The sequence below is a fragment of the Tursiops truncatus genome, chromosome 17 (assembly GCF_011762595.2).
Source record: "Tursiops truncatus isolate mTurTru1 chromosome 17, mTurTru1.mat.Y, whole genome shotgun sequence".
Taxonomy (NCBI): Eukaryota; Metazoa; Chordata; class Mammalia; order Artiodactyla; family Delphinidae; genus Tursiops; species Tursiops truncatus.
In genome coordinates this window covers 62660063-62673243 of record NC_047050.1, presented here as the reverse complement: position 1 = coordinate 62673243, position 13181 = coordinate 62660063, and the positions used below count along the sequence as shown (strand labels likewise).

The following is a 13181-nucleotide window of genomic DNA, read 5'->3' as shown; positions in this document are numbered from 1 at the left end:
TCCAACCCCCTTCCTGGCCGCCCAAGCCCTGAGATCTGCTGACAAACGTCCAAGCGAAAGAAGCCGGGCAGAAGTAACGCACCACCGACCCTACCACTCCTGGCGAATACCGCCCCCTCCACACCCAAACGCCCACGCTCGACTCAAGGAACAAGGGCTGCCACTCCCGCTCCCCGCTCCCTCCTCCCCTCAAACCGGAACACTCGCCCGCCAAGGCCCAGAGCGGCCCCGGGGAGGGGCCGGGAAGAGGCGGGGCTCGGCTACGACGCCGCGGCCGAGCGGGCCAGGGAGACGCCGGGAGCCGACCCCGCTACCCCTCACCAGTAGCAGCTGTTGTAGACACAGGCGTCCCGCGGGGGACTGGCCGGCTGGTAGTGGGCGGCTGCGGCGGCGGAGACGTCCCCTTCCATGGCGGGCCTCGGCACAGGCCTGAGGCGAACCGACTGGAAGAGCCCCGCGGGCGGGCTTCAGCGAAGGCGTCGGCGCACTAAGCGCAACGTGGGTTCGCGGGGCGGAGTGGGCGGAGCTCGAGGCCGCTGGTGGCGTCCGCGGGTGGTGGGGCCTGGGGCAGGGTAGGCGGAGCCTGGGCGAGCGGGCGCGAAGGATCCCCGCGCAAGAAGTTTGAGACGCGCGTTGCAGATTCCGGAAGGGTGGAGTCGGGGCGGGAGTGGGGGGGGGTGTGGTCAGTGGGCGGACGAGCGCTGCCCTGGGTTGGTGGGGCATGTCCTGTTGGGCGGAGCCTGGGCGGGGCGAGCGACGCAATCTCCCGGCGTGCGAAACTTGGGACGAGGTGGGCGGAGCTCGAGGCGCGCAGTGCTGGTCCCGTGAAGGTGGAGCCAGGGCAACGTAGGCGGATCCGGGGTTGGGTGAGCGGCGTGAGTTCACAGTGGGCGGAGCCCAGGGCGAGGAGGACTGCGTGGTTTCTGGTGGGCGAGACCCCAGTTGGGTGGGGCCAGGGGCGGGGCGGGGTGGGCCAGGGGCGGGGCGGGGTGGGCCAGGGGCGGGGCGGGGTGGGCCAGGGGCGGGGCGAGGCGGCACGTGGTCCTAGAGCGGCTGCGGCGCCAGGCTTGCTGGAGGTTTTGGGAACAGCGGGGTTGCAGTCAGCGTGGGGGAAAAGGGGGTCACCGGCTGGCCGCTTGAGACACGAGTCAGGGGCGGGCTTGGAGTTGGTGAACGGTGCTTCATGAGCCTCCGAGGAGTCCGAGACCCTGTAACCTGTTGCCGGCTGTGGCAGATGAGACTCGGAAGACTCCACGTGTGCAAGTGAAGTAAGAGGACCTCTGTGTGAAAAACAAAGGTTTAGTTTGAGTCTGGTGGGGAGGGGTAGCGGAGAGGATGATGAGGGGGGTTAATTCCAAATATATTGGCTCAGAAAGGTATGTTGATTTTTTTAACATAGTAAGAACAGTTTTGAGAGGGTCCTCATGATATCCTTTTTGTGTTAATCATATATTTGTTTATTTGCTGGCAGTCTGGAAGGAAAGACAGCAGATTGTTGCAAGTGTTTATCGCTGCATGCGCCACAATTCCTGAGCCTGCGCTCTAGAGCCCGTGAGCGCGCCTAGATCCCGCGCTTTGCAGCAAGAGAAGCCACTGCAGTGAGAAGCCCGCGCACCACAACTACAGAAAACACGTGTGCTGCGATGAAGACCCAACCCAGCCAATAAGAAAAAACTTTTTTTTAAAAAGTGTTTATCTCTGGTTAATGAGTGGTATGGAGGACTTTCACTTTAGATTTATATCCTTCTGAATGTTTAAATTTGCAAGTGACATACATAGCTGATCAGGGTATTTCCCATTATCAAAACTTAAATTTTTAGTTTATTTTATTGGTTTTTAGATTCTCTCAGTCTCATGAATTGTAAAGCCCAAAAGTCCTAAAGACTTTGAACATAAGTCATTGTGTCAGTTATCAGTGTATTGCCTCTCAGGTCCAAATACATACTTCAACATAGGCTCTGTGATAAAAAACTGAATTCCTTTAAGCATTTCTTCTTTAAAGTGAGCACGATGTTAAGCCTTCTCAGTTAAGTTCGCTGGAGGAAGAAGCTTCCTGCAGTTTCTGGGACCTGACCAGAGTTAGGAGTGTGGTTAGGAGAGACCGGACCAGAGGAAGGAGTGTGGTCATGAAAACATCCAGTGGGGTCCGCTCCAGCCACAGACCCAAACTCGGTCCTTCTGCAACCTTGCAGCTTCAGCCTGGCAATAACCTGTATGCAGCCCTCTTGACACAGAAACCAGAGCCCTGCGAGGCCTGCAGGCAACCACCTGCCCATTGTCCTTCAGCAAGACTTTTGGGGGTCAGGGTCACACACTGAGCAGTCCTTCCGCCCCCCACCCCAGTATTCCCCCCAGGCCTCTTGAAGGCCTTCTGTCCCTGCTGGCTCCCAGATTCCCATGGTTCCCCACAGGGCCAGTTGGTGATTGCTCGCCTCCACCCGCTTCTCTGCCGTCTGCCTAGCAACTCCAGACTGCCTGCAGCCTGGCTAAACCAGCAAACTTCTCTGCTGTCTGGTAGCCAACCCTTGCTTTCTCCAACGAGATCCAGACCCCTCTCAAATTTGTCCTTGCATACTCTCCCTCAGCCCTAGTTACCATATAGTTTCCTTTTATCTTACAGTTCACTTTTATCATAGTTAATTCTTGACATTCAAATTCTCTTGTTTAACCTACCATGTGGTTTCTTCTTATTGGACCCAGACTACTGCAGGACTTTGAAGCCAAACTAGGTAGGTTCTACTACTTACTATTTGTGTGACCTTGGGCAAAATTACTTCACCTCTTTATGCCTCAATTTCTTCATCTAAAATGAAGTTAATGATAATAACACCTACCTCATAGGGTTGTTATGAGGGTTGACTAAATTTATGTATATAAAGCAGTTAGAATATGTGCTGACACATAATAATAAATGTTAGCTGGGACTTCCCTGGTGGCGCAGTGGTCAAGACTCCGCGTTCCCAATGCAGGGGGCCCGGGTTCGATCCCTGGTCAGGGAACTAGATCCCACATGCATGCTGCAACTAAGAGTTCTCATGCCGCAACTAAGGAGCCCGCCTGCTGCAACTAAGACCCGGCACAGTCAAATAAATAGGTTTTTTTTTAATTAAAAAAAAAATGTTAGCAACAACAATTTATGGTATAATTTCACTCCATTATCTCCAATATACCATATACTTCTGTCACTGAGTGTCTTACTACTCCTCAGACACACTAAAACTTTGCAAAAGGTATACATATCTTCTATCTAATGTGTGCTCTTTCACTTTCCTTACTTGCAGCTTTTCCCAGGGAAAATTCATTGCTGCCTTCCATTTTTGCACAGCTTTTTTTTTTTTCTGTTTTGTCATGACTTTTTAGTCATATGTCTTCAATACTATTATCATCTTAAGTAACTCAACTTGACTCTACCTCTGCCATGAGCAGTTCCATGACACAGTCTTGTCTTGGTGAGACAAAATAATAGCTCCAGAGTCAGAGACTCTAGCTCAAATCCTTTCTCAGCTACTTACTATCCTGTATGACCTTGGACAAGTCACCAACCTTTCTGTGTGTCAGTTTCTTTGTAAAATGAGAGTAATAAAAGTCGAGTGTCTACCTAATGAAGCTGTAGCGAGCATTAAATAAACTAATCTGTGCAAAAAGCACAGTACCTGGCACAACAGAAGTACCCTATGTAGTAAACAACTACAGAGTTTTGCAGTTATGATTATTATTATATTTCTCTGTGAACAGAGTATAAGCACTGTGACTGGGATAAATCCTTGTTGAATTAATGACTTTATTTTATTAGGATACAGGTGAAGTTACTGTCACAAAGAAACTCAAAAATGTAGTGGTTTAAATGAGATACAAATGCATTTCTCATATAACACCCTGAACATTTACATTCCAGAGCTGATGTAGTGTCTCCACAGTGTCTGTTACCCAGGCTCCTGAGATTTGGATGGAAAGCCATATCTAGGGTGTTGCCCTGGTCCACATATTTCAAGAATGCTCACCACCATATCTGCTATAATTGCATGCTGGCCAGCAAAATCAGGAAAAAGCAGGAGCGGAAGGTTTAAGAACAAAATCCACAAGTTGTACACATCACTTCTGCTCACATTCCACTGCCTAAAAGATAGCCACAAGGTCACACCCAGGTGCAAGGGAGATCAGGAAATGTAGGGTTTATTTTGGGCAGCCCAGCTAACATCTGAGTATGTCAAGCAGAAGGAGGGAATGAATATTGAGAGAGCCAGCAGTCTCTGCCATAATGTGCTTTCTTTATGCTTCTAAACTTTGTCTCATAAGCAGGAATTACTCTTTAAATTGGAAAAAATAGATCATATTTTTTAAATACGTACAATTTCATGGTAAAGGCTATTAAAAGGATATGGTTTCAGAGGAGTAGGAGGTGCATAGACCCAGATTCTGACCTACAAATCCCAGTGATCTGGCTGTGGAAGAAATAAGAGATACTCACACAGCCAACACCCAGTGAAATCAGGATGTTAAAGGGCAGGGGTTTGGAGGAGGAACACATAACAAAGGAAAATATTAAAAAGGGCCATGGATGTGAAAGGGGAGATTCAGGAAGTCTATAGCACACAATACAGTCAGGTTTAATAGCAAAAAGGGCTTTTATTTTTTATTGGGGGAGGGGGTATTTTATGCTCAATATCAAGAGCTAGAAGAAAAAGATATTCCCACTGCTTGAGACCACATGATACGATAATGATCAGACAACTGAAAGAACACAGAAATACCCAATGTCTGTCTATTTTGCTTGCATTTTCTATCAAAGAAAATGATCCTCAAGCTGTAAAGAACAAAGAAAATAGCAGTAAGAAGAAATTAAAAGCCAAGATAGGTGCGGTGGTAGAAATCACCAAGTTGCCTTAAATGGGTTAAAAATCTTTAGACTCAAATGAGTTACATTCTAGCATACGGATAGTGCTTTAGATTATGACCCCAAAGCCTTTCTTAAGGATCTTTGAGAAAATATGTTGGAAGAGATAACATAAGACTAAATATGAATAGTTGCTGTCTTCAGTTTCATAAAAGGAAAAATACATATATTCCAGACAGTATACCCTGATGAACTTGAGGTCTAGTCCCAGGATGATTTGTGACCATGAAAAAAAGGTGATTATTTAGAGGCTTCTACTGGTTTGCCAAGCCCACTTCATGCCAAATGGACCTCATTTCATGCTGCTGGAAGAATTATTTGATCGTTAGAATAGGATTATAGCACAAACAGTATAATTTGATTCCCACAAAGCAGCTGTCCCAGTTATACTAGTCATGACTCAATCAGTTAAAAGTCAAGGGAAGAGAGGCTGTTTACTAGCCCATTGAACAGGAAGGACACTGAAGTGGCCCTCACAGTTAAAGGATGAGCTGCAGAAACCAGGGTCTCAAGGGACCAGAAGCAGAACTCACTTCCCCAGGCATTCTTGCTCTCCCCTCTGTCTGCTTCTCAGTGCTTGGCTTCATTCTGAGGTCACTTCACTTCTTGCTGTGGGAGGATGGCTGCTGGCAGCCCCATTTCGTACTTTCCAGGCTTGACAACCCTAGCAGAAAGAGAAAACTTCTTTTTCCTCATGGCAATCACACAGAGTGACTTGTACCTTTATTTTTTACATTTCTGTACTGCTTGAATTTTTCACATGGGTTACTTTCTAATAACAAATTTTTTAATAAAACATTTCTAAAAAGTCAAGTTTATCAACATCAGTATAAAAAGCTACATAGACAGACTATTGCTCACTTAACTTTTCCCCTACTGTTGTACATTTAGTTTGTTTTCAGATCCTACTATTATAAATAAAGCTGCAGTCAACATCTTTGTACATAAATCTTGGTCCATGCCTCTAATTATTTGTGTTTGGAGGGAGTCCTAGAAGTGGAATTCCTGGGCCTAAGGTTTTAAATATTTTCCAGTTCTCTTGATACATGTTGCTATACTGCTTTTAAGAAACAAGCGTATACCTCAATATCACATTGTTATTAAAAAACAAAAATATAGGCAAAAAACCTGGCATTCCCATTGTTATTTTATTTTGCACTTATCTGATTACTACTTTCCCGTGTTAAAGGGATAACTTCAACATAAAGCAGTAAATGCTAAGGCAGCAATGTGCTATGTGAGCTCTGGGGCGGGGTGGGCGGGGGAAGCACCTCATCATTGAGGGTGGGGAGTTGGGCTGGGTTGGAGCGCAATACGATTATTACTAATCTTACTTAGAATGCAGTGGGAGGGAGGCAATAGTCCCAGGGCCCATGCCTGTGGTATTAGACTGAGGGCTGTGCACCACACCTTACATGGGAAAATTGAGAAATTGAAGTATATTCAGGGGAGGCTGAAAAAGAGGGAAACTCTGAAAACCACATCATAAAATTGTGATGTGTCTTCTTGGCTCACTTCCTGTGCCAACATACCCCCTCTTCTGGTCCTCCATCCTCCAAATCTGATAGGGGTATCTGTCTGACATGGCAGTGTCCATTATAGGAAACCACTGGTAAGGGACCTCTGGTCCAGTGGTTAAGATTCCACACCTCAACTGCCAGGGGCACATGTTTGATCCCTCGTCAGGGAACTAAGATCCCGCATGCTACCAAAACAAAATAAACAAAAAAGGAAACCACTGGTACAATTCCCTTTTCTGACCTGAAGCCTCTATACCAGATAGAGTTCTTGACTGTAAACAACAGAAACCGGGCTTCCCTGGTGGCGCAGTGGTTGAGAGTCCGCCTTGCCGATGCAGGGGACATGGGTTCGTGCCCCGGTCTGGGAAGATCCCATATGCCGTGGAGCGGCTAGGCCCGTGAGCCGTGGCCGCTGAGCCTGCCCGTCTGGAGCCTGTGCTCCGCAACGGGAGAGGCCACAACAGTGAGAGGCCCGCATACCGCAAAAAAAAAAAAACAGAAACCATCTCTGGCTAACTTAAACAGGAAGTCAAATTTACTAGAAGAATGGGGATGAGGGAGGCTGGGTAGGACTTGGAGGGGAGGAAGCACAGCCAGGTCACACTGATAAAATGCTCCAACAATCCAAAAATCAGATGGTGAGAATGCCACCATTAAATGCCCCTGCCTCTGTACCCTCTGCTGCTGCCACCAAGAATAATCTCTGCCCCTGCATCTTTGGGTCACTTCTTTAAGACGTAATGCACGTCCCAGGTGGGAGCAACCTACTGATTGAGATGAGGTAACATGCCTGAGCCCTAGTTGCCAGATTAACAGGGAAAGGAAGTATCCGTCCCTGTTGGATTTCCACTGAAGGAGGTGGGCCCTGCCTAACCCAAACCCACTCAAAGAGAAAATCTCTCAGGTAGGAGAGGTGTCTGTTTAAATTTGGAGTAGCTAAAAAATGGAAAATGTCAACTATGACCCCCACCTCCATGGGATTAATGATTTTCTCCTCTTTCATGTGAAATCAATGAGATTAGCTATCAAATTTAAGTAAGGTCAGATATACCACATTCTTGAAAGAAATCCCTGTTCAAACTGATGTTTACTTTCTATTTTTGTTACTAAACAGAAAGGGACCCACCTATGACCTCATCTCAAATGAGATAATGAATTATGATTAGCTCTTACTTCAGGCCTCTTTTCTGTCACATGTGAGGTAAGAACACTTGACCCTCTTTAGGAAGTCAGGGAGTACGGGAAAGAACTTCAGTTTCCACTGCCCCTCTTTTCCTACATCAAGACATTCCTGTCGACAATAGCTAAGGCTTCAGCAAAAGAAAGAAATGACCTGCCAAAGACCAATTCCAGACCAATTCTATAAGTTCCTAAGGCTGCTGTAACAAATTACCACAAATTGGGTGACTTAAACCTCCCCCCCCACCACACACACATGCGTGCACATGCACACACACACACACGCACACAGAAATTTATTCTCTCACAGTTCAGGAGGCCAGAAGCCTGAAATCAAGGTGTCAGCAGGGCTGGTTCCTTCTGGAGGTTCTGAGGGAGAATGTTCCATACTTCTCTCCGAGCTTCTAGTGGTTGCTGGCAATCCTTGGTGGTCCTTGGCTTACAGATGCATCACTGCAATTTCTGCCTCCATCTTCACATGACCTTCTTCTCTGTGAGTCTGTGTGTCAGATCTTCCTCTCCTTTCTCTTATGACACCAGACTTGGATTTAGGGTCCACCGTATATCCAGGATGATATCATTTCAAGACCCTAATTACATCTGCAAAGGCCCTATTTCAAATTAGGTCATGTTTACAGACACCAGAGTTTAGGACTTGGACGTATCCTGTTGGGGTACACAGATCAACCCACTACATCAACTAAAGGCTGAAGCAAGTATGGTAATTCTTAATGTTGTTGGAGAGAGAGTAAAGGAACAAAGAAAACCATTTGGCTGGCTCCATCTCTTGGTGTTCTGAAATTTCTATTTCTTTGCTTATTAAAAAAAAACTATATGGGAACATATATATATGTGTAACTGATTCACTTTGTTATAAAGCAGAAACGAACACACCATTGTACAGCAATTATACTCCAATAAAGATGTTTAAAAAAAAGATATTATATTTCTAATACTCTAAAAAAAAAACCCCTAAAAACTAGAATGACAGCTATAACTTCTGTGGAGGTCAATTTGGTAATATATAACAAAATCACAAATGTATATGCCTTTTGGGTGGAAGTTCTTTCCATAAATGTTTATCGATGTATAAGATGCATAAAGAAAAGTGGACATACCATAATGGTAGACTATGTTACTTTATTTTATTTTTATTTTTTTTGCAGTACGCGGGCCTGTCACTGTTGTGGCCTCTCCCGTTGCGGAGCACAGGCTCCGGATGCGCAGGCTCAGCGGCCATGGCTCACGGGCCCAGCTGTTCCGCGGCATGTGGGATCTTCCTGGACTGGGGCACGAACCAGTGTCCCCTGCATCGGCAGGCGGACTCTCAACCACTGCACCACCAGGGAAGCCCACTATGCTACTTTAAATATTGTTCTTTCTGCTTTCATTTATATTGGGTAAACAATCTTTTTATATATATATTTGAATTTTATTTTTTTATATAGCAGTTTCTTATTATTTATCAATTTTATACATATTGGTGCATATATGTCAGTCCCAATCTCCCAATTCATCCCACCACTACCATCCCCCTAAGCAATCATCTTAAAGCTTTCTTTTCCCTATTGTAAAAGTAATACATATTCAATGCAAAAAAAAAAAATCAGAAAAATTGAGAAAAGTACAGAGAAACTACACAACAACCATACTATTACCATCCAGAAATTAACCATTAACATTTTGTTGTAGTTTCTTTGGGGGCTTTTCCGATGCAAGTATACACATATATTTCTTTTTTTTTTTTGAATTTTATTTTATTTATTTTTTATACAGCAGGTTCTTATTAGTTATCAATTTTATACATATTGGTGCATATATGTCAGTCCCAATCTCCCAATTCATCCCACCACCACCATCCCCCTAAACAATCATCTTAAAGCTTTCTTTTCCCTATTGTAAAAGTAATACATATTTAGTGCAAAAAAAAAAAAAAAAACAGAAAAATTGAGAAAAGTACAGAGAAACTACACAACAACCATACTATTACCATCTATAAATTAAACATTAACATTTTGTTGTAGTTTCTTTGGGGGTTTTTCCGATGCAAGTATACACATATACTTTTTTTTAAACAAAGATATAACTGTATGGTATCTATTTCTTTGTACATTCTTAACAAGTTACAATGCACTATGCACAACTTTCTATATAATTAAATTAACACAGAGTTGCATCATAATTTTTAATGACTATTCTTCTTAAGGTCCCACTGAGGGACATTCAAGTTGTTTTCAGCTTTTTGACATTATAAATAATGCTGTGGTAAATATAATTTTTTTAAACTCTTAAAAGACCAAATTTTAAGTGCTGAATATATAGTAACTTCTGTATCTTAAATGTGCATGGAAAGGAATTCCTGATATTCCCTCCAAACTTGCTTTAGCCAGAGCCTTCTCTAAGTTAGGTACAGCTCCATCTTGCCATTAGCTCGAGCAAACAAACAAGCAACCAAATATTGGAGTCATCTTTGACTCTTCTCTTTCCCTCATGCCTAAATCCAATTAATTAGCAAATTTATGTGCTCTTTCTTCCAAAAATACCTAGTATTTGACCATTTCTCATTACCTCCACAGCTCTCATACTGGTCTGTGTCACGTCATCGCTTGCCTGGATAATTGTAGTGGCCTCCTAACTAGAGTTGCCAGATTTAGCAAATAAAAATACAGGACAACCAGTTAAAGTTGAATTTCAGATTAACAACAATTTTTTTTAAGCATAAGTTTGTCCCCAATATTACATTCTCCATGCAGCAGCCAGACGGATTCTTTCAAAAAGTCAGAATAAGTCACTCCTCTGTTCAAAACCCTGTGATGTCTTTTCATCTCATAATAAAAAGCAAAAGCCTGAAAGCTGAGGCCTTGCAGGATCGGCTCCTAGCAGCTTTTTCCTCTTTGATCTCGTAGGCCCACTGTCCTCTCCTTCCCTCTGCATGCATCTCTCTTCTCCCAGATATACCTAACCTGCTTTAGGTCTTTGTTTACACTTCGTGAGACCTTCCCTAATCGCCGTTTAAAACTGCACGCTTCCCTTCACCTTCCCTACTCTATATTTCTCTGTTAACACTTACTAACTTTTAACAAACGTATCATTTAGTTTGTTGTCTTTCTCCTTTTACCAGAATTTAAGTTCCCTGAGGGCATTTTTGCTCTCTTTGTTCACAGCTGCATCCCCAGTGCTTAGAATACTGCCTGGCACATAACTGATGCTCAATCATGTCGAATTAAGGAAATGTGGTTATCCAAATCAATAAATAGCTTTTGTTTGTTTCAGTAGGGCTCCTCTCACATTCTGATCATTCAGCATGTTGCTATCTCTTTCAAAGTAGTCACGTTAACTGTTTTAATTTTTTAGAGAAGCCATCTTCTGTAATTCTGTAATGTTGGCAAACATTTATGTGTAGACACGGTTCTAAGGTATAATAAAATCTTAGAACCTCAGGTATTGTAATTAGAGTTAATACACAGATTAGGAAATTAAGACCCGGCGAGGTGAATCATTTGCTCAAGATCGCGGGATCTGTTGGCTCTAGGTACAGAACCTGCGCTTTAACTATAATACTCTGCCCGCTCTCTTTTATCTCTCTTTTTCTTAACTTGTTTGGGTTAAGCTCTTAAGAATCAAAGTCAAGACCTGTCAAAAGCCAAGTGCTTTCTCCCACTCCAGTTAAGGACTCTGCAATTCGCATTTGAATCCCGCGTGGCGGGAAGCCGAAGGCAGGTGTCGGGAGCAGCGGGGAGGAGCCGCCAGGCCCCGCCAGCCAATCACAGCGTCCGGGAGCCTCCCTTCCCCCTACGGCGTCCAAGCGCCAAAATTCCAAACGGGACGCGCGCCACTACCTGCCGTCTCCCTCCGCCGAGCTCTGCGAGCCGGCACTATCTAAGAAAAAGGAGAGAGTGGTCTCACGTCACTATCCGCTCGGGTCCTCTACCCTGTCGGTGTGGATTCTCTTCAAGTTCGGCCCAAAGTCCTTTGCTCTACAGATGGGAGGGAAGTTTCGAGCCCGCCGTGATAGGGTGGCGACGTGGGAGGGACAGGCGGCGGAGGGATTCCGGGCGCGCGCGCTGCGGCCGTCGGCGCGGAGCTTGTGGCGCCAGAATTCGGAGCGCGGAAGAGCCTGAGCGGCTGTCGCTTGGCATCGGGTTCGTCTCCCGCCGCCGGGTTCGTCTCCCGCCGCGGACGCCCGGGCGAGGAAGGAGAGAAGATGGTGGTCCTCCGCAGCAGCCTAGAGCTGCACAGCCACCCCGCCGCCTCGGCCACGGACTCTCTGGACCTGTCCAGCGAGTTCCTGAGCCTGGAGCAGATCGGCCGGAGGCGGCTCCGCTCGGCCGGCGCCGCTGAGCAGTCCGCCGTCACCGTGGCCGCCGCGGGCGTGAGTACCGGCCTGGAGCGGGCCCCTCGGGGCCGGACCTGGGGACTGCCGGCGGCCCTTTGCCCGGTGGGGCCCAGGATGGTGGGGTGGGTGGGCGGGCGGTCCGGGTGACAGTTGGCTGGGGGTAGAGGAAGGAGAGGGAGGTAGGTTGGGAGGAGTAGGGTCGAGGACAAGTAAAATGGAAGGCTTCTCAAGATCCGAGCCCCGGAGGGGTGTGGGTCGGGTGGAGAGATGGACTGACTGCGGGAGGGTGAGCGGTGCGTTACCACCCACTTTTACTCGAGAGGAAACCGGAGCCCTCCGCATTCGAAGTGCAGCTGGAGGCCGAATCTCGGTTTGGGGCTGCCCCGCCCCCGACCTCACACACCTCCCTGTCCAGTCGCCCGGGCTCCCGCCCTAGGTTTGCAGCGATCGCGAGCCACACGCATTTACTGAGCGCTTCCTGTATGCATAACAAGTGTTTTAGGGGCCGCGGGGGATAGAAAGGTTGTAACTCAGGTTCCCTGACCTTCATTTACGATCCAGAGGGGTTCGGTAACCAGAACGCAGTGAATAATACCAGGTTGCATAACGTAGAGAGATGGAGAGCAACGTTTCATGTACGTCTTCTTCACTTAAGCCTCATAACAGCTCCATGAGAATGGATAGTTACGATATGGCTCTTACAGATGAAAAAACAGACTCAAGAAGCTAACCAGTAAGTGGTAGATCGAAAATTGGAACTTGGATTCTCTGCCGCCACCACCTTTCCCTTTCTGTTATTTCATGCTACGGTTATAAGCAAGGTCTGTAGGTTTCCAAGGAGGTGCAGGTCTTCCTGAAAAAAGTGCTTCTCCTCCCTTCACCTCCCCACCCCAGCTGCTGAAAGAGACACAGGTGGAGGAGACAGCGCTAACAAAAGGTTAGAGAAATTGAGGAAGCAACGTTAGTAAAGTTAAGGCAGCAGGAAGTAGTCTAGTTCTGTTGAAGGGAGGGTAGTCATGGGGGTGGGAAAACTAGGACCAGAGAGAGGGTTAGAACTGGGAAGTCAGAATGAGAGGCCAAGGGGAGGTAACCTGTGGTGGGAGAGAGGGACAAACCACAGGTAAGAGAGAGATCGCGATAGGAAATTAGTGGTGTCTTTTGTAGAGGCCCTATACGAGTTGTTCCTCTACTGAGGGGAATGAAATGGTCCAGTCAGTCTCTGAAATTGTGATTCTGAATTGAAAAAACAATT

The 13181-nt window shown here is 46.2% G+C and overlaps 2 protein-coding genes and 1 long non-coding RNA gene across 11 annotated transcripts in view; 2 read left to right on the top strand and 1 right to left on the bottom strand.

Moving 5' to 3' along the window:
* The window catches only part of NTAQ1 (N-terminal glutamine amidase 1), a 209103-nt gene extending 208453 nt beyond the window's left edge, over positions 1–650 (bottom strand). For all 8 annotated transcript variants that reach the window (XM_073794721.1, XM_073794719.1, XM_019932040.3 and 5 more), the window contains exon 1: positions 322–650. In XM_073794721.1, coding sequence (XP_073650822.1) covers positions 322–410 — 89 coding nt within the window. In that variant the 5' untranslated portion in view covers positions 411–650. The remainder of the gene's footprint in view (positions 1–321) is intronic.
* Positions 651–1031: 381 nt separating this feature from the next.
* On the top strand, positions 1032–2924 carry LOC109549436 (uncharacterized). The gene is made up of 2 exons (XR_002175716.3): positions 1032–1268; positions 1472–2924. It is a non-coding gene; the product is annotated as an uncharacterized lncRNA (long non-coding RNA).
* An 8750-nt stretch (positions 2925–11674) lies between these two features.
* The window catches only part of ATAD2 (ATPase family AAA domain containing 2), a 71796-nt gene continuing 70289 nt past the window's right edge, over positions 11675–13181 (top strand). The window contains exons 1-2 of one of the 2 annotated variants that reach the window (XM_019932044.3): positions 11841–11965; positions 12491–12662. Coding sequence is in view for 1 of the 2 variants with exons in the window: in XM_019932043.3 (XP_019787602.2) it covers positions 11798–11965 (168 nt within the window). In the remaining variant the exon portion in view is untranslated. Of the gene's footprint in view, positions 11966–12490; positions 12663–13181 lie in introns of both variants that reach the window. The other variant, XM_019932043.3, reaches the window with a different exon arrangement.